The sequence below is a fragment of the Meriones unguiculatus genome, chromosome 11 (genome assembly GCF_030254825.1).
Source record: "Meriones unguiculatus strain TT.TT164.6M chromosome 11, Bangor_MerUng_6.1, whole genome shotgun sequence".
NCBI lineage: Eukaryota > Metazoa > Chordata > Mammalia > Rodentia > Muridae > Meriones > Meriones unguiculatus.
The window spans coordinates 12,130,931-12,151,529 of NC_083359.1; the positions used below are offsets into that span (position 1 = coordinate 12,130,931).

Sequence of the window (20,599 nt, forward strand, 5' to 3'; positions counted from 1 at the left end):
AGCTGGATCCAGGAAACAAACACTAAATCAAACAACTGAAATTAACTAAAAGCTGAAAATTTAGCTCAAAAGTCCTCCTTTCTTCACACGAACACTGGACTGGGCCTGGCGGGGCACAGTGCTCTGTTGCAATGTTCCTTCCCTCTAAGTTTAGCTCAGGATCGAGTTTTCAAAGGCTTTGCCTCGTGAAGACCATCACCAGCCGTTGCTCTCCTCACTTCCCTGCTCTCCCTTCCCTTAAAACTTCCCGGTGTGCTTTTCCTGTACTCTTCACTCTTACTGTCTCCCACCCAAAAACCTCCCCCACACATTCAGCTAAACAGAAGCCTCTAATTCAGCCCCTAGTGTGCACACAGGCCTGTGCCAAGCAGACTCAAGTACTGGGTGGGCATAAAAATGGCCCAGCCAAGTCTAGGTCAGCTGGCAACTCACTTTCGAGTTCCTTTCCTTGTAGGGAGCTGCTTCTCTACCTCAATAAAGCTTTGCTTGCCGTTCTGCTGTCCTTGAGGTTTTTTTTTTTTTTTTTTAAATCAGTTTTGAGACAATGAACCTGGGAGCCACAAGCTCAGGGTGACTTGAATGGCTCTTGAATTTTCGGGGTTTCAGCTCCCTGGGTTAAGCCCACCTGAGCTAAGAAACAGGCTTTTTCACATTCAAGGACTTCTATTAACATGAGCAGACACAGAGTTCCCACTGTGGAGAGTCTGGAGGCAGAAAGGCTTCTGTTTGGGGGGGGACCTCAATTTAATCAGCTAATAGAGAACACATGTAACCAGCTTCTGGAAGTTCCGGGTCTCTGAGGACTCCCAGCTAAGGGCAGTGGCCTGGAAGCTCACAAAGCTTTATTTTGCAGCGGGGGTCCGTGTGCTTGGCCTCCCATTATGATTACCCCATGATGGGTACACTGTATATAGAGCTGGGGTCTTCCACAGGCCTGGGGCTACAAGCTGAGGACCAGAGTGCTGCCTGCTTCTGAGGCCCCTCTCTGGCTAATAGACACTATCTTTCCACTGTGTCCTCACAGTGCCTGGGTTAGGGCCACCCTGGTGGCCTCATTTACCTTGGTGGATGAAACTTTTTGAGACAGAGTTTTACTTTGTAGCTCAGGCTGCACTCAAACTCCTGAACCTCCTGCCTCAATCTCTGGGTGTGTATCACCACACCCAGTTCCTTAATAATTTATTCTGAGGCCCTGTCTCCAAATGCAAACACATTCTCAGTTCATGGAGTTTAGGATGGCAACATACAATGCTTCCTGTATCAAGAGGTAATTGCAAGGCAGAATGTTCTGTGTCCATGGGATGTGGGACCCTTGACAGTGATGACTTAGACTCTGTAGTTCCACCTTCAGAGCCAGAGTGTCTCTGGCTGTCTCCGGACTGTGCTGGCCAAGTACCAACCGCCAGGCCATCCACAAGTCCTACTTCTGAGACCAGCTCCTTCACCATAGTTCCATGTGTGACTTTCCCTGTTCATTCCAGAAAGAAATGGTGACAAGGAACCAAAGAAGGGAGTCTGTGCAAATCCAGGTTGGTGAAACAATGAGTTTATTAGGGTTACTTCAGGGACAAGAGGAACTGCATAGGGGCTACACTGCCAAGAAGTTCCCTGGGGTATTTATGGACGTCTACATCACTGGATAATCCCACATGCAGTGTAGATGACTCACAAAAAAAGTTGTAACTTTAGGGATCCCCCTGGTAGCTACACTGTTGAAGAGTGTCCCCTGGAGCTCCTCAGCATTCTTTCACCTCCTGTAGAACCTTGGAAAGTGGCTGGACCTAGTGAGGAGATCTTGAAAGGCCTGTGAGCCCCAGGAGCACCTCCCCTCCACCTACCAGAAATGTTAATGGCTTGATCTCATGAGGTTCCCAAGTGGGTGGGTGATTACAGTTGGCTCTGGTTCGAGACCATGTCCCACTCAGAGGAAACAGCTACACACACATGCCTGATCTGAACCCCAACCTGGGCTGTGGCATCCTAGTGTCCCATGAGATCGAAGATGTTCTAATTTCCAGAGGCTAAAGCTACCCAACTTCTAACCTAGTTTCATGCCTCAGTTTCCTCCTCTGCGTGGGATAAGCACAGGAACACTCCTGACCAGCTCTTATCACTCCTCCTCCTCCCTCCCTCCCCACTTTCTGATCCCTGAGCAGGCCTGTGGCCTGGCCGGCAGGCCCACCCTCATTCCACACTGTATGGCAGCCATGCCTTGCTGGCACAGGATCAGTTGGGAACTGCCTCTGTCTCATCATCATCCGTTTCCATAGTCTTAGCCAACTGGCTGCTGCTCATGAGAGTTCGTGGAGGGCCAGGGTGGAGACGGGCATGTTCAGAGACACCGCAGAACAGGGGCAGCTCACTTCTTCCTCTAGGAAGGGAGGAAGCCTAAGGAGAGAAAAACAGGAAAATACTTCCATCCTGGGAAGTGGGGCCTGTACTCCACCTGGCCAATTTTCCAACTCTCCCACACCTCCTGATGGTGGTAGGACCTGGGCCTATGAGAGATACTGATGACAGCACCAGCTGCAGCTGGGCTCTGAGGCCCGGATAGGCCCCTCAGGTCCCTGGAGGTTTCAGGGGCCAAGCCATAGTCCCCTCCTCATGGAAGAGGGCAGCAGTCCAGGTGCTAGCCTTGTGGCGGTTGCTGAGCATGGAGCTAGCAGTTTGATGCAAACAGTCCAGAAAGTATCCTGGGTAGATGCTGCAGCCATAAGCAACACAGCTCAGAAGACAAGTTCTGCTTAGTTTCATTGGCGTCATTTACATGGCACTGGCCATGTCTGCTAACCAGGGTGGGCATGCAGGGTGCTTTCTGGCGACTCTAGCCAGGGCACTGGGGCGCTGGGTAGATTTCTTGCTTGCCCTTTCTGCCCTCCCTGCATGGGTGGGAAGCTCATTTCTCCTGTGCTGGCCAGGGACAAACTGATTTGAGGGCTGAGGAATGTGACCCCACAACCCTGTGGGTGTTGCCCCCATCCACTGTTGTCCTGTTCTGGCCTTCCCGATGTCCTCCCCCAGGCTGGCAGGGGTTGCTACGACCCCCTTAGGCCTAGGGAAGAGGAAGTTGTGATCTTCCAGGGGCTCACATTCCAGCTGCAGGGAGGGTAAATCAGGAAGCCTGAAGCCTGAGGGGAACTGAGTGCTGGAGGCCATTAATGGGAGCCCTGCCTGGACCTTGAGCAGAAAATATTACTCATGGTAGTTAAGGTGATGGCTGATGTTAAGGTGGTTGTCCCTACACAGGCCAAGCCCACTAGGGATCCAGGGCCGTACAGGATTTGAGGTAGACAGGAAGGCCTTGAAATTCAAGGGCAGGGCCTGAGCCCTGGTCTCTCGGCCAGGGCATACATGTTCAGCCCCTGCCCATCCTTTCCTTTTGGGACAGGGCTTGGAAGCACAGATTGGCTTTATAGATAGGATGCCTTTGAACTCTGGGTCCTTCTGATTGTGCCCCCCAAGTGCTGGGATTAGGGGTAGACACACCACGCTGCTGGTTCAGGCCCTTTGGTAGTGATCTGCCATCACTTGTTTTACCTAGTAACACCTGAGCTGCTGGCCTAGATTTAGGGATTTTGCCAGTGAGCTGCATGAAGATTTGCTACTTGGCCAATCTGCAGTCTCTGACTGTGCTCAGCTTTGTAAAATGAAGCTTTAACAAGAACCCTGCTAAGGCACTTCAGTGGGAATCCTCACCCCGAATCCTCACCGCCAGTTATGTGACCAGATAGGTCCGTCTACTCGCACTCTGAGGGGCTGTCTGCTCACCTGGCACACTTCAAGCAGGAACCTGTTCGGTGGGCTGGGCTAGAGTCCACCTCACCAGAACTCTTGGTTACCCTCCGCTCACCAGCTGCCCTGCCCCTGTGAACTCCCGATGCCAGGTTGTATTTGGGGTGAAGCCTGACCCCTCTTCCTGACTGTGAGGCCCTAGAAGCCCACCTATAAACACAGCCCTCACGGCACCTATCATTATGGTCTCAGAAATAGTAATAGAAAGGAAAACGTGGGCTGGAGAGATGGCTCAGTGCATAAGAGCACTGTCTGCTCCACCAAAGAATCCAGGTTCAATTCCCAGCAACTACATGGCAGTTCACAACCGTCTGTAATGCCCATTACAAGGGATCTGACACTTTCACACTAATGCACATAAAATAAAGTTAAATAAATTATAAAATGATGTTGTGTGTGTGAGAGAAAGAGAGAGAGAGAGAAAGAGAGAGAGAGAGAGAGAGAGAGTACATTCAGAGTCCAGAAGAGGGTATCAGATCCCTCCAAACTGGAGATACAGGTGTTTGCAGGATGCCTGGCTGATTAAATGGATGCTGGGATGGAAATTCTGGTCCTCATGATTATGCAAGTGCTCTAAATCACGGAGCCATCTTTCCAGCCCAATTAACAGCTTTTTTTTTTTTTTTTGCCATCACCTTAGCAACTACCATATCAGTATCCTCTTTAGGCTGGACATGATGGCATATACTTTTAATCTCAGCACTTGGAAGGCAGATACAGGCAGATCTCTGTGACTTTGGGGCAAACCTGTTCTACATATGGAGTTTCAGGCCACCTGGAGTCCCCTAGAAAGGGGAGCAGGGGCAGTCTCTGACATGGAGTCTGTTGCCTGCTCTGTGATCACTTCCCCCTGGTGGGGGCATTGCCAGGCCACAGAGGAGGAGGATGCAAGCAGTCCTAATGAGACTTGATAGGCTGGGCTATCAAGTAGGGGGTGGAGGGCTCCCCATTTCTGAGAAATAGGGGAGGAGAATGGGGGAAGAGGGAGGGAGGATGGGACAAGGAGACAAGGGAGGGAGCTACAATTGGGATGTCAAGTGGATAAAAAAAAAAAAAAAAGTCATGCCTGCCTGGAGCTCAGAGCTATAAACAAGGACACTTTCAAGTCTTTGACGTGCTTTGTGAGGAGTAGAGTACTTCAGAGAAAAAGAGTTAGGCACCTGGAGGCTGACAGGGTGGGACTGACTTGAGGAAGTTTCTTGCAGGAGATTGTTGGAGCCACCCTGAAGCTACGTAACCCACAGCAGGGGAAGGGGCCCCTTCCAGTAGGGAGGCCATCTTTTCGGGTGCAGCTTCTGACCAGGAATCAGGGCTATTACTTTTTTGAAATAGGTATATACAGTGGCTACAGCTCTTTGACCTGCAGTTTCTACCACATTCACTTGAGTTCAGTCACGGGGAGACAGCACAGCAGCTCCTAGGATTCAGAATCGTGTCGAGGCTTGTTACAAAGGACAGAAGAGCAAGACCTGTCCTTGTCCCCAGGAGACCATGGTTCAGCAGAAGAGATCAGCAGCAACAATAAAGTCGGCAGAGCTGGATGGATGAGGCAGAGCAGTGGACAGTTGGCAAACAGAAGTGAGCAGACACTTGTTTACCGTCCGTCTCTGCAGGCTGAAATGCCAGTGTCAAGACTGGGGACACACACACCATGGGCCTAATGTTCCTACCGCAGCTGGGCTAACAGCCTAGGTGTCCCCAGTGTCCAGAGGCTTGCGGTGAACTGTCAGCCCTTTGGTGCTAATGCAAGCCTACACAGGATAACCATGTTTTGCAGTGTTCTGGGTAAGACACATTATTTTCCCATAAATCAGTATTTATCTTAAAGGGAGTCTGCTGGTAGTACAGAAATTGTTGACATAGCACCACAGAGTCCTCTTTCTTCTTCCTTCCTTCCTTATCTTCCTTCCTTTTTCTTCCAAGACAGGGTTTCTGTATAGCCCTGGCTCTCCTGGAACTTGCTCTATAGACCAGGATGGCCTTGAACTCAGAGATCCACATTCCTATGCCTCCCAAGTACTGGGATGTACTACCACTGCCCAGCTTGCTTATTTATTTATTTATTTATTTATTTATTTATTTATTTTAAGACAAGGGTCTCACTATATAAACTCTGGTCTTCCTGGAACTTGCTATGTAGTAGATTAGGCTGGCTTCAAACTCACAGTGATCCACTTGCCTCTGCCTCCTGAATGCTGATTAAAGGCAGCACCACTACTCCCCACCTGCTTTTTCTTTCTTAATAAACTTGTCTCTAGAGGGATAGTTAGGTCAAAGGTTAAGGGCAGCTGTTGTTCTTGCAAAAAATATGAGTTCAATTCCTTGCACCTATGTGGTGGCTCACAACCATCTGTTAGTGCCAATCACAGGAGGTCCAACACTCTTTTCTGACCTCAGTGGGTACCAGACACCAACTAAGGTGCAAACATATATACACAATAACAAAATAAATACATCTAAAAAATGTATAAACTGTCTCTATTTCTCACCTTTGCTCTGCTATGGTAGGTGAATGAAAACCAGACACCAACTAAGGTGCAAACATATATACACAATAACAAAATAAATACATCTAAAAAATGTATAAGCTGTCTCTATTTCTCACCATGTGTAATCCTTTGCTCTGGTATGGTAGGTGAATGAAAAATAAAAATAAAAAAGGAAGGACATGGCTGCTCCTACGTATGGTGGAAGAGAAAGTTTATTGTAGATAAAAGGGAAAGCATAGTTAGAGGCAGAGACATCTGGGAGAGTCTAGAGTGAAAATGACCAGAGTAGGGATATGTGAGGAGAGAGGGTAGGGGAGAGGGAAGAGCCAGACCAAGAGGCCAGGAAGGTAAAGGGTAGACAAAAGGTCCAGGTAACTAAAATAGTTGGATTATATAGGGAAGGGAAGCTAGGGGGAAGGGCAGGTTTGCCCTTGGGCTGGAGAAGTTTAGAGTATGGGCAGGGTTTGCCAGCCATACCCTGTAACAAGTAGGGACTAAGGGATGCAGGAAGAACCTAGGGGCTAGGTCTGCATTCATGCTAATGGGCACCACAGTTCAGCCCGGGTTTGATACCTAACTGCAGGGGCCTCTGAGAACCATGAAAAAAAAAAAAAAAAAAAAAAAAAAAGAGCATTGCCCTTGAATATACACCAACAAATCTTTCCACCCCATTTTTGTTTAGTGTTCCCAGAGACCTTGAAGGAAAGGCAGGAAGGCAATTCTCTCTCTCTCTCTCTCTCTCTCTCTCTCTCTTGTTTTTGGAGACAGGATTTCTCTGTGTAAACCAAGCTGGCCTCAAACTCACAGAGATTCACCTGCCTCTGCCTCCTGAGTGCTGGGATCACAGGCGTGCACCACCGTGCCTAGCGTGGTTTGGTTTTTGCGAAGCTTATGTGAGATCTTGCCACATTCGAGTTTTCTTGCCTCTGTATTAGGCTATCTTTAGAATCCCACCTTAAGGTTTTAAAATAACCAATAAAATGATGTTACCATATGTGGAAGACAATGAAGCAAAACCATATAGAGTCCCCTGTGGATCAAAAACTATTTTCCTGAAAAGTCTTAGTGTCCTGTTTCTCTGTTCAGAATCCCACATCACTGTGACCGAAGTTCAAGCACCCTTTGAATTTAGGCCTGAATTGTTAACATTCTGAACTTAGGGGGCTGGAGAAACGGCTCAGCAGTTAAGAGCACTAGTTGGATCTGGGTTCAATTCCCAGCACCCACATGGCAGCACACAACTGTCTATAACTCCTGTTCAGGCGATCTGACTCCCTCACACATGAAGGCAAAACACCAATGAACATAAAATAAAATAAATTAAAAAACAACATTCTGAACTTAGACTGGGGCCCAGCACAAGGCATGTTTTCTCCCGTTCCTTTTCTTAATCTCTCTGGATGCTGGCCAATGCCTAATAAGCATGCTTTGCCTGATAGCCTGCACTTTCTGTTTCTGTGACCTCCGTTTTAGCGCAAAAGGCATGACTCTGTTCTCCAGGAAGCTATAGAGATTTCCAACCTACCGACTGATTTTCTGCTTCTATCAGGGTTTCAGTTGCTGTGACAAAACACTATGACCAAAAAACAAGTTGGGGAGGAAACAGGTTACTGGGCTTGTAACATTATAATTGGGCTTACAGTGTTGTCCACATTGTATTCCATCACTGAAGGAAGTCAGGACAGGAACTCAAACAGGGCAGGAACCCAGAGGCAGGAGCTGATGCCATGGAGGGGTCCTGCTTACTGGCTTGCTCCCCATGGCTTGTTCAGTCTTTCTTATAGAATCCAAGACCACCAGCCTGGAGATGGCCCCACCCACAACGGGCTGGGGCCCTATAGGCTTACCTGCAGCAAGATTTCACGGAGCCACTTTTTTAAAATTGAGGTTCCCCCCTCTCAGGTGACTTTAGCTTGCATCAAGTTGACATAAAACTATCTAGTACATGAGCCTGGAGAAGTGGCTCTGTGGTTAGAAGCACTGTCTGCTCTTCCAAAGAACTGGAAGTTCAGTTCCCAGCACCCACATGATGGCTCACAACTGTCTGTAACTCCAGTTCCAAGGGATCTTCTACCCTCACACCAATGCACATAAAATAAAACTATCCAACACACCCACTCTATTATTTTTCTCTCAACTGCTAATCTAGCTGTCCTCAAGCCTCCTTCCAAGTCCTTTTCTTTCTTTGTTTTATTTTCAACACAGGGTTTCTTGTGTTGAACAGCCCTGGCTGTTCGGGAACTAGCTCTGTAGCCCAGGCTGGTCTCACAAGAGACTTGCCTGTCTCTGCCTCCCCGGTGTTGGTGTAAAAGCCATGCACCACTACTGCCTAGCTCCAAGCCCGTTTCTAAATACTTTTGTTAACAAGACTAAGAACACACAAAGGGAACTCCAGTTTCACTGGTAGCAGTATGATCCGGTATGCCCCAAAGAACCAAGAACACGGTCTCAAAGAGACATCTGTATAATCATTTTCATGGCAGTGTTACTCCCAGCACCAAAAACCGGAGACCTCCCAAGTGCCCACTGAATGCATTGGGAAATGTGTAATGAAATATTTTTGAAATGGGAGGGAAATTCTGACACATGGTACAATGTGGATGAATGCTACATGAAGGCAGCCAGGGGCAAGAGGACAGGCACTGACGGTTCTCAGCGGCTTCAAACCCGCCAGGACAGAAACTGTGGGTGCCCTGGGCTGGGTGTGTGTTTTGGGGGAGGCACGGTAAATTTATACTGTCTATATTTAACCCCAATGGAAAAAAGAAATGCCTGTGAAAAATTTTTTCTTTCTTCTGGGCAGCACTGGGGATGGCAACCAAGGCTTTCTGCCTGCTAAAAAGCGCCCTACTCCTGAGCTATCTATCTCCAGCCTTTCGCTTTTTATTTGGAGACAGGATTTTAAGTTGCCCAGGCAGGTCTTGAACTGGCATCCTCCTGCCCCTGCCTCCTGAGAGGTTGGCTGGGATTGCACATTCCACATTTATGTTTTTAACTACACCACAGAGGGACTGAACAGGAGCCAAGTAAGAGAAGGGTCGAAGGGCGGCTCTAACTTTGGCCTCTGTCAGGGTTCGCGCACCCGCAGACTAGCCGTGGCCCCGCCTACCTTTCCCCCCACGCACGCGCGTCGCCCGCCGCCGCCAGGGGCCGCTGTGGTACCCGCCCTCACTCGCGCCCAAGATGGCAGTCGCGGCGCTGCTTCGGGGCGCGGCTGCGGGGCGCAGAAGCCCGGCTTGGCGCTGGCGGCCGAGCGGGTTCCCGAGACGCTGCGTGGCCCGTGGCTCCGGCCTTCTCGGGGGCAACCCCGCAGATGGAGGGGCCTGGACTTGCTTCCGGCTGGACGAGCGCGCCTTAGTGCGCGTGCGCGGCCCCGACGCTTCGCCTTTCCTGTTGGGACTGTTGACCAATGAGCTGCCGCTCTCGGGGCCTTCGACCGGCGCGGCTCAGCCCTCTGCGCGTGCGGCGTACGCTCACTTCCTGAATGTGCAGGGACGCACGCTCTATGACGTCATCCTGTATGGGTGAGCTTGGGCAGCTGGGAGGGGCAATAGCAGGGTTAGTGCACTAGAACCAGCCCTGTCACTGCATGGAAAGAGAGGTTTTGTTGGGAACAAGCAAAAGAAACTTGTTCCAAGTACTGCCATTTTGTTTTCAGACTCCACTTAATCACAGGGGGAAACTAAGTTCAAGGTCCCAGGCTCTTAGGGTGCTGGGGACTTAGTAAGAGCTGAAGAGCTTCTCTTGTAAGGAGGCAGTTGTCTGACTCCAGCCATCTCAAGGGCAGTTTTTCCATCTTGCTGTCAGGTTCAAACTAAGTTCATGTTCCCAGGCCAGGAACCAACTCCTATCCTGACTGGTGGAAACTCCCATGCCCAACCCTCTATGTCAAAATATGCTATACAACTTCCCTTCAGGGTTGCATTTCAGCTCCCGAGTCTGCTCTGTGGCCCCAAACGATCAGAATCATCTTGATTACAATTAATTTTGTGATCTACATTGACCTGATGCTTGAGTTTTGTTGGCTCTACACGGACCCCTTGACAGTTTCATTGGTCCTTGGGGCTTTTATTCAGAGAGCCCCTCTGCACAGCCACAGATTGTACCAGTGTTCTGAGGATCCAGTTTGTTCCCTACTTCCGGTTCCTCCTTGCACTGTCAGCTGTTTGCTTGGTCTCATCGCTTGGGCAGACCTGACCGTGGTTGTAAATAGTTTTGCTGGCCAGTCTGGGTGGGCACTGTGTCTACAGCATTGAGTTCTCAGTTGCTCAGCTTTGCAGGACCCAAGTCCTGAAGTCTCAGCACTATCTAGCAGGCATGTGTGTTACAGAGTTGAAGTCCCATCTTTCCTGGCCTGTCCCTGGGCTGTCCCTCCTTGACGCCCGCCAAAGTCCAGGCCTGGCTGCCTGTGTGAGCTGCCTTGTGTCTTTCTAAATTGGGTTTTGGTGAGCGTTTTCAGTAGCCCTCTAGGTGCTCAGAGTAGGACTGCTGTCTGGAGAGCCCTTCCTGAACCCTCGAGGGTGGCCACTCCAGAATGAAAGTGGTCACTGAGAACTGGCAGTCGTGACGTCATTATCCAGTAATTGTCTGCATTCTGCGGTGGAAATCTAGAGTGTCTGTCTCCAGGTGCTGAAAGGCCACAATTATGTGCCTTCTATCTATCTATCTATCTATCTATCTAGCTAGCTAGCTATCTATCCATTCATCCCTCTATCTTTTTTTTTTTTTTCATATTACATTGCTTAGTGGAATCTCTGAATATAGAACCAAGTCAGCAAATGACAGCCTTTGGGCCAGACCCAGGATGTTGCTTTGGCATATACAGTCCTGTAGGAATCTTGCCACACACATTTGTCCTCTGCCTGGAACCCTCAGGCAGTTTTGGGGTTGTGCTGGCTCAGGTCCTCAAGCCAAAACCAGTCACTTGCCTTTGTAAAACAAACAAACAAACAAACAAACAAACAAACAAAAAACCAACACACACACACACACACACACACACAGACCCCACACTAGAGGTTTGGATCTGACCACATTTCCAAGATGCCGTCATCTCTAGAGTATGTTACTAATAGGCAGCTGAGAGTCCTGGACCAGCAAGAAGTTATTCGAATGTTAGTCTTTGGTGGCTTTCATTCCTCGTGGTGGTTGGCAGTGTAGTGGCAGTTGTGTGGAAGCAGGAGCATGTGGCTGCCCTCTAGTGTTAAAGACCCTGAGGGCACCTGGTCCTATAAGTGTTTACAGATCTTGTGCATCCAGTATAGGGGTTCCGCTACTCATGGCAGCAGCTCGTATTTGGACCGAGGAAGGTGGGATTCCTTTGCTGTTAATACTAGCCATTGTCACAGCTCCTCTGCACAGGGTCTTAGACGCTTGGCTCTAAAGGTTTGATTGACAGCTCTTTGGAACTCTTCAGTGATCCTGGACCTGTGGTTTCTCTTCCCTGGTTCTTTATAACCTTTTATCCTTCTTGAGTCTCAGCTTCCCCCCTCTTGCTGTCTCTCTCTGTCTGCCACCTTCCTTCCTGCCTGGCTGGACTGCTCAGCTGTTGCTTCAGCTGTCAAGCAGCTGACAGTCTCGCCTTCTCTGCTGCTTGGCTTGTCAGCTGCTCAGCCACCAACACCACTGTCATTGCACTGCCTCTTCTGACCTCTGCTGTCTTTGCTGTGCTACTTTCTCTGCTACCAGTGCAACCTATACTACTAGAAGCAAGAAAGGAGCCCTGGGAAAAGCCTTTCTTTCGGGCCTGATGCTCTCACACTGGGGTGAAGCTCAGGAGAGTCTCCCCAAAGAGTCACTAAGTGAGCCTGCACAGCCTGTTTGAATAGCCCCAGAAGGGGTGTTTGGACCAATCACGGACTTGCTTGTCAGCACCTTCACAATGACTGAGGATGGTGTTTTGGACTGTCATAGCCCGTATCTTTAGCAGTAGTTAGAGCAGTTCCTCTTCTAGGCTGCTGGGGAGATGCTATCCATCTGGCCTAGGGTGGAAGTGGTTGCCAGATCATCTAGAGTTCACTGACACTTGTGATGGCAAAAAGTCTGATAAAACTGTTGTAAACAACGTTGGTGGAAGATGTGCTGTCAGCAGGGGCACTCTGCTGCAATTATCTGGCTTTCTCGGGGAATGCAAGAAGGTTTCCAGGTGGCTGCTGCTGGCATAGGGTATTCTGGCTCCCTATTGACAGTCCTCTTGCTCAGGGAAGCAAGGAAGAGTCCAACAGCTGCCAAGTAGTAAATCGCCATCCCCAACATCTTTGCTTATTCATAAGAAAATAAGCCTCGGGGCTGCATGCAAATAGAAGTTTAACTAACTTGGTAGGACTTGGGACTGTCTGGGACACAAATCTTTAGCCATGTCTGTGAGGGAGGTTCTGGATGTGGGTAACTAAGCTGAGAAGACTAACCCTGAATGAGGGTGGCTCCATCCTATGGCCTGGGATCCTGGAGCGACAAAAAGGAGAAAGCGATCTGGGCACCAGCATTCGTCTCTCTCTGCTACCTGGTTGCCGGTGCCAGGGGATGGGTTGCCTCAAGTTCCACCATGCCCACCTCCTCCTAATGGACTGTATCCCCAAACCGACCTCCAATAAACTGCTCATTAAGTGGCTTCTTTTCCGATATTTGGTTACAGGTGTGAGAAAAGGGGCTAAGACAAACTCTAGTGGATTTTTGGTTGTTATTATTATTATTATTATTATTAAAGGATCTCATGTAGCTCAGGCTGCTCTTGAGTTCCCTATGTAACAAGCCTCAACATGTGATCCTCTAGTCTCCATCTCCCAAATACTGGGTTACAGGTGTGTACTACCATGAGCAGCTAACAATGATTAAAAAACAAAACAAAACAAAACAAAACAAAACAAAACAAAACACCTCCAGATTTTTAAAGTGCTCAATACTGTTCCAGCCTCAGAGATAGGTGACTCCCTTCTACCTAATGCATTTCTTTCTTTCCCTCCTAAGGCTTTCTGTCTGCTACTTTCCTTAATTATCTAGGGCTCTTTGTTTCCATAACCCACACACAGGCTGCCCCTCCGGTGTGTGGGTCTGTGTCCCTTGAGCGCAGACTGAAAGTCGTACCCACAGTGACACGAGACCGTGTCTAGAGTTGCTCCCACATGGGCAGACCATAGAGACGGCCAGTGTACAGAGCCATGGTCTCAGATGTGTGGGGCTGCTCTACCGCCTTAGGGACAGGCAGACCTCCATCTCAGGAAACACAGACAGGTGCACAAAGCTCCATCCTCAGCCACACAAGACGCCTCCAGAGGAGTGTCCACACAGGCAGCTATGTGCACCAGGGGAACCAACACCAGACAACAGTTGTCTGTCCATGCAGGGCTAAGCTCCGTGTGGCCCAGGGTACTCTCCTCTGTGTTTTGGTCTTTACGAGCTCGGTGAGCTGGCGGTGGGTAGAAATTCCACCCTAAGACCGTGTCTATCTCCTGCAGGCTCCCCCAGTGCACGGAAGAGGCACCAGGCTTTCTCCTAGAGTGCGACAGCTCTGTGCTGGGTGCCTTACAGAAGCACCTCACCGTGTACAAGATCCGGCGGAAGGTCACGGTGGAGCCACACCCGGAGCTCCGTGTGTGGGCTGTGCTCCCCAGTGACCCCCAGACCCCTGAGGCTGCACCACTGGAAGAGAGAGCGGAAGCCACCACCATCCTCACCCGTGACCCCCGGACTATGCGCATGGGGTGGCGGCTCCTCACCCAGGATGATGATGGCCCAGCCCTGGTGCCCAGGGGACAGCTTGGGGATCTCCAAGATTATCACATGCACCGGTACCAGCAAGGTATGTGCATGGTGGAGAGGGGCAGCTATGCCCGGCTGGTGTTGGGGAGGGTTGGGGGTGCATGGGAGGCAGGCGGACCCCAGGAGGGGTAGAGGGATTGGGTGGAGTTGGCCGGCGGGGCTGGAGTTTATGAACCACAGGTACTTGTTGCTGGACATGCTATGCTCACTCGCTTGGTTTTTGAACCCCACAGGCATTCCTGAAGGGGTCTGTGACCTGCCCCCAGGGATGGCCCTCCCCCTGGAGTCCAACCTGGTCTTCATGAATGGCGTGAGCTTCACCAAGGGCTGCTACATTGGGCAGGAGCTGACAGCCCGCACCCACCACACAGGTGTCATTCGCAAGCGCCTCTTCCCCGTGCGGCTTGAAGGCTCCCTGCCCGCCAGTGGCATCAGCCCTGGCACCTTGGTGGTGGTAACTGCAACAGGCCAGGCAGCGGGCAAGTTCAGGGCCGGCCAGGGACACATGGGGCTGGCTCTGCTGCGGTCAGAGACGATCAAGGGTCCTCTCCACATCAAGACTTCCGAGAGCCAGCAGGTGGCTGTGACTGCCTTAGTACCGGACTGGTGGCCCACGGCTGCCAAGTAGCTGGATGCTCTGGAGCTCCAGTGGCCTTAGCGTGGCCAGGTGCCTCTGAGCCTCTGCCCAAGGTCTTCTACTCCATATGCTGCACCCTGTTGGGCTTGAGCTCCTCCTCCTGTGGTAGCCTCCTGGAACACCCTGCCAGGGAAAGTCCCATGTGTTCCAGCCTCCAGACTGGGTGGTGCTTCTTGCAGAGGGTCCTACTCTTGAGGGCTGTCCTCTCCGGAGAAAGTCTGTGAATGGGAACAGCGTAACCACCCCAGTGCCGGGAGAGGGAAAGATCTGAGCTCTCATTTGGACCCGATTCTGAACGAGATTTGATACAGTCCACGGGCCAAGGAGAGGTTGAGGCCTATGTCTAGTGCCAAGTCCCTCGCCTTGTTTCCCCTGGAGGAAGGTCCTCTGCGCGCCTGCACAGTTGCTGGGCCAGGCTTTCTGTTCTCTTGAAACTCATCTCAGGGTAGGGGTTATATAGGTTGTGTGCAGGGTGGGGAGGTCAGATCCCGTGGGCTGGGGCATGTGTCCTGAGAGCCACAGGGGTTGCATGCCCACTGTCCCAAGGGCTCTTCTCACTCCTCAAAGTGAGCTGCTGCCTTTTCACACTCCTCTGGAAGCCCTAGGAGGGGTGGAGCCCCGGGCTCAGGTCTGTCTGGGAGGAGCTTCTGCCTGGGTAACATTTTTGCTGGTTTGGGATGTCATTAGTAGGAGGTGACTTGCTGCCTACTGATGGAGTGCATACCTCTCTCTGAACCACTTTTTCTAACCTTTGTAATGTGAATCAGGGGTCTCGCTGGGAAGCCTAAGGAAGGCCTAGTAAAGTGTGGTCTGCAAACAGCCCCTTTGGACTTCTTGTTTCATTTCGTTTCGGGCAGGTCTGGTAGGAGAGACCCAATGGGACAGCTGTCCCCAGAGAGTAAAGAGCACAGCAGATGGAAGCATCCCATCTATAGTTATGTAGCCCTGGTTGGCCTTGAGGTTGAGATTCTCCTGCCTCAGCTTCACGAGTGCTAGACTGACAGGCATGCATCGGCGTGTTTCACAAGATACACCAATGTCTCTCTCCTTCAAAAGATGTATTTTGTCTTTATGTCTGTATGTGTGTGTTTATGGATATATGTCTGGGTGCATAATGGAAGACAAAAGAGGGTATCAGATTCCCCGGAGCTGAAGTCACAGGTGGTTCTGAGCCGCTGGGCATGCATGACAGGAACTGAACGTGGGTCTCCTTCAAGAGCAGCAAGTATTCTTTTTTTTTTTTGCTTAGCGAGACAGCTTTTCTCTGTGTAGCCCTGGCTGTTCTGGAACCCACTCTAAACCAACTCAAAGGGATCTGCCTGCTTCTGCCTCCCTGAGTGCTGGGCTTATGGGCATGCACCGTAGCACCTGGCTCTTGCTTCAAACTCACAGAGATTCTCCTGCCTCTGCCTCCCAAGTGCTGGAATTAACGGAGTGTGCCACTTTGCCCTGGAAGTAAAGGCATGTGCCACTATGCCTGGCCAGATTCAATACATTTATTTCAGCTGAGTTCTATGTTTCATACTGGGCTGGCAGGAAGTGAGGAGGCCCCTGAGCCTAGGCACAGGGAGTGGGTGTCCAGGCTGTAGGATTTAGGTTTAACAGTTTAACTCTAAACTATTTTCTATGGTGTGCCCAAGATAAAACCACGGCGGCTGGGGCACAGGTAGGCTGGGGAAGGGAGGAGCTGTGACTTTGGAGGCTACCTAGGCCAAGGTTCTAGGTAGACTCTGAGCCGAAGTGCAGTTCACAGGAGCTTAGGAAGAGGTATGGCGTTGGGGTCCCCTGAGGGGATTGGTGACTTGAGGGGGTCCTCCCTCTTAGGTAGGAGGTGAGGGGGCACCCTGAGTGACCTCAGCCCCCATGGTACCGGATGGATGGTCAGTGCTGGGGACAGGAACCTGGCAGAGACCACTTCAAGGATGGATTCCCTTGGCTCACAGTTTCCGCAGGTTGCAGGTCATCGTGGAGTCCATGGCAGTGGGAGCGCAGCAAGTCCCTCACATGGTAAGGCACCAGGGAGCAGAGAAGGGGAATCCAAAGGCAGGTGCAGCCTTCAAAACAGAAGATGGTCTCCACACTCCACAGGTTCCACAGCCTTCCGCAGCGCCAGCGGTGGCTGAGGACCACCGTGAGGTCAAACATGAGCCCGTGGAGGACGATTCACATTCAAATCACGCTTGAGGCACATACACGGGGCTCTGCAGGTCCTAGCATGACGGACAGACCCCGCCTGGCCTGCTCAGGGTTGCCTGGCCTGGCCTATGATAGCCTTGTGCCCTGTGGCTGCTTTGTCTCTGGCTGCCTGTCCGCTGGATGTTGGGGCAAAGAATGGTATCAGCTGTGCTCTGGAAGCCTGTGATTGCTGGGCTCCTGCTGACCCCACCTGGCAGCTTTTAAAATCGACCTCCAAGGATTGCAGGCAGCTTCCTTTTGGGTTGCAGCCATGCAGACTGGCTTTTACCCTTTCAAACCTGATGGGGAAGTGCCCACACTGAGGTTAGTGCCTCTGTCACACATTCCAGCTTTCAGAAGGAGGCCAGAAAGGTTCTAATGCAGACCTTGGGTGAGGAAAGGGCATAGTCCCCAAAGAGGCAAGGTGCCGTTTCAGGCCAAGGCAGGCTCACTGCCTGCTCTTGGGATCTTACAGTGTTGGGCTCTTGAACGTATCCATAGCCACACTTGTCACGTGATCCAGGCATTCACATTCTCACAGGGATCTGCATGGACCCCAGTGTAGACACTTGAAAACCCTTAACTGCTTTTCAGTGTGTTCTGTAAAAACTACAAAGCTGTGAAAAACCAACTCACTTAAGAAAAAAAAAAAGTATAGCTGTTATTCTGGAGTCTCTCTCCTCCTCCCCACCCCATACTTCCAAGCCAGGCTTTAGGGAATTCAATTTTAGGATACAGGCTCTCAAAACCCTTGACACCACACCCCAAGGTAACAGCTGTCTGTTCTACTCTCTGCTGAGGTGGTAGGTCAGGAGTGGCCTTGGGAAGGGCCCCTGGTACCTGTGAGGCCAGAAGGGAGGAAGGAGCAAGGTTAAATTTACCTCTGCCAGGGTCACATGGTGTGAGAGGCACAGGTGCTTTAAATGATTTTGGTGGGTTCAAGCTGTAGGGGGTGAGTCCCAATCACTGGCCACCTGGTCAAGAAAAGGTTAAGGCCTGCTTGGCAAAGGGGTGGGGCCAGGCTCTGAGTTATAGCCAGCACCGGACACTAGGAACTGGCTAGCCTGGGGAGAGCAGCCTTTTCCCAGCCAGGGAAGTTTTGGCTGCCAGAACCTCACAGTACACTGGGAAGATTCCGGTCATGCTCACTAGAATTTTATGAGAACTATCCAGCGGAAAGACAAGTCCACAAGTTTTGAGATAGAGTACCCGAGCACGTCGAATCAGATAAAGATGTGTAATATATTAAAGGCAAAGGATTTACATTTGAGTAAGAGTGGGAGATGGACTAGTGATTAGCAGAGGATGAGGCAGGAGGGAGAGGAGGGAGGGATCAGGTAACGGGGACAAGGTCACAGCAGCTAGGGCAAACACATTCTCTTCTATTAGATGGAAGGGTGACCAGACAATGATACTGGTCATATCATTCAAAATAGTTGGAAGAGCATTGTGAGTGTTCTCATCAGAAAGAAATGGTAACCGTGTGTGATTGTGTAACCCAACCATCCCGAGTTGATCATCAAAAGAAGTGTACGTGCATCAGCCATCATACTGGGCTCCAGAAGACCTGATAATCGGCTGCCAGGTTAAAAGCAAAATATGGGAAAGTGAGGACTACTGACCAGATGAAGCACATTTGTAAAAAGAGAAGTTCTAAGGTGGAATATGGCAAGTGTATGCTTATGTCTCTGGCACAAGGGAGGCTGAGGCAGGAGGATCAGATTTGCAAGGCCAGCAAGGGCTACACAGAGCTTGACTGAGGAAAAAAATGCTACCCCTATGAGGAAGCCTGTGGGCATGTTTTCTGGAGAACTGGGAGCTGGGGACCACCGAGTCTCAAGAATGATCATCCCAGAGCATAGAGAAGATAGGAGAGCATGAGCTAGGGTAGCAGTCAGGAAAGACAGCGTGATGTAGCATCCAGTGACTTTAGGGTACTTTCAGAAGATGGGAAGGGGACCTCGGGCAGGGGCATGGTGTAAAATTATATAGTTGTCACAGGCTATTGGAGTTTGTTGAAAGTGGGTTCTGGCTGCCAGGAAGGCCCCCTTATCCTAGACTCCAGCATTTTTGTCTCAAGTCCCCCACTCCCAGCTCCTTGTCCTGGGTGGGGTTGTTCCAGTGTCTCTGGGGAGAAAGGAGAGCAGAAAACAGTTCCGGACACTAAAAACACACACTGGAGGGAAAGGCAGAGAAGCTCTAGCCAACAGTCACTGCTGTTGATGTTCTGCGCAGTGGGAGGTCCTCGCACCCCTCCCCAGGGTGCCCTGCTCTGACCCCAGCTCCTAATAACAAAGAGCACGGGGGTAAGCAGCTTCCCCATGGGTTCTTTGCCAAACTCTTCCATGGGGAAGGCGACACTGTGAGTGGGCAGTGGGGCAGAGCCAACCAGGCAGTACCACATGGCACAGCTTCGGAGCCTTCTCTTGGGTCCCATTAGCCCTGCCTGGCCACAGTCTCCAGGCTCAGTTTTTGTTGCCTTGATGGCCTGGTTCGGATCAGGACTAGGACATCCTGTGCAGGGACTGAGGTGGTACCATCTAGTACTGTGAGGGCTCTGTCTCCTCAGCGGCCTCGTCACATGGGAGAGGAAGAGGTCTCACTGCTTACTGGTGAGGGCGAAGCAAGTGAAGCAAGCAGGGCACTGAGAAGTAGGAAGCCAATGGAGCACAAGACAGACAGTCAGGCTGCAGGTGGGCGTAGCTCACAGTGAGCCCTGAGCTGTGAATCCCCCATCTCCAAGCAGGATGTGATGAGCTGTTTGTCTGGCTATTTATGGCTATGGCTCCAAGTCTCCACCATAGACCCCCAGCCAGTCCTGAGACAGGGGGATTGCGGGGTCCTGGCCTGCAATCCATCACTTCAAGACATATAAGGGTGGTGACAATCTAGCACTCTTGATAATGGCACTGGTGTTCTTCAAGGCCATATTGGAGAGTCAAGAATCTCAAGTTGTGTGTGTGTGTGTATGTATATGTGTAGATGTATGTTTATATGCATATGCATGCATACATACATATATACATATGTACATACCGTACCCAAGTGCTGGGATTACAGGCATGTGCCACTGTGCCTGGCTTCATGTTGTATATTTTTTAAATTGCAGAGAACATATATGAAACACACACACATGTATAAGAAAGTGCCATGACACACATGTAGAGGTCAGCAGACAACTTTTAGGGGTTGATTCTTTTCTTCTAATGTGAGTCATGGGGATCAAACTCAGATTGTCAGGCTTTGCAGCAATTTACCCACTGTGTCCCCTCACCTGCCCTTCTTCCTGTTGTGACTATGCTGCCGTGAATGTGCATGAACTAACTTTTGCACGGGCATCGCTAGCTTATGGTGCTGAGCTTGTGTTGAGCAGTTGAATTGATGGGTCAGATCTCGGAACTGTGCCATAAAAAAAAAAAAAAAGATTTATCTTTACTTCATGCGTATAGGTGTTTTGTCTCCATGTTTGTCTGTGTATCATATCATGCATTGCCCACACAGCCAGAAGAGGGCGGCAGATTCCCTGGAACAGAAGTTATAGACGCTCATGAGCTGCTTTGTGGGTGCTGGGAACTGAGTCAGGGTCATTTGCAAGAGCAGTACGTGCTCTTAGCTGATGAGCCATCTCTTCAGCTCCTGAGCTCTGTGTTTAGTCAGCTTGAGTTTTGTTTATGATATTAAATTAGTGTCCTGTGACTTTTAGAATAAATGATCACAGATTGGGTAGAAATTCCTCTTAGAGATCCAA

General features: G+C 50.4%; 1 protein-coding gene and 1 long non-coding RNA gene across 2 annotated transcripts; one reads left to right on the plus strand and one right to left on the minus strand.

The window, feature by feature from the left end:
- Positions 1-1,529: 1,529 nt before the first annotated feature.
- Positions 1,530-9,379, minus strand: LOC132646290 (uncharacterized). The gene is made up of 2 exons (XR_009584427.1): positions 7,807-9,379; positions 1,530-2,388 (listed from the first exon to the last, which is right to left on the minus strand). It is a non-coding gene; the product is annotated as an uncharacterized LOC132646290 (long non-coding RNA).
- A 13-nt stretch (positions 9,380-9,392) lies between these two features.
- On the plus strand, positions 9,393-15,495 carry Iba57 (iron-sulfur cluster assembly factor IBA57). Its single transcript, XM_021643308.2, has 3 exons — positions 9,393-9,805; positions 13,736-14,079; positions 14,273-15,495. The coding sequence occupies exons 1-3, from the start codon at positions 9,465-9,467 to the stop codon at positions 14,665-14,667; spliced, it is 1,080 nt and encodes a 359-aa protein (XP_021498983.1). The 5' UTR covers positions 9,393-9,464; the 3' UTR covers positions 14,668-15,495.
- Positions 15,496-20,599: the final 5,104 nt, after the last annotated feature.

What these genes read in the sequence shown, in the direction of transcription:
- Iba57 (XM_021643308.2), top strand. Translation starts at nt 9,465, where the DNA reads ATGGCAGTCGCGGCGCTGCTTCGGGGCGCGGCTGCGGGGCGCAGAAGC. An exon ending in TATGACGTCATCCTGTATGG is followed by an intron (nt 9,806 to 13,735) that starts GTGAGCTTGGGC and finishes TATCTCCTGCAG; the next exon opens with GCTCCCCCAGTGCACGGAAG. An exon ending in CATGCACCGGTACCAGCAAG is followed by an intron (nt 14,080 to 14,272) that starts GTATGTGCATGG and finishes TGAACCCCACAG; the next exon opens with GCATTCCTGAAGGGGTCTGT.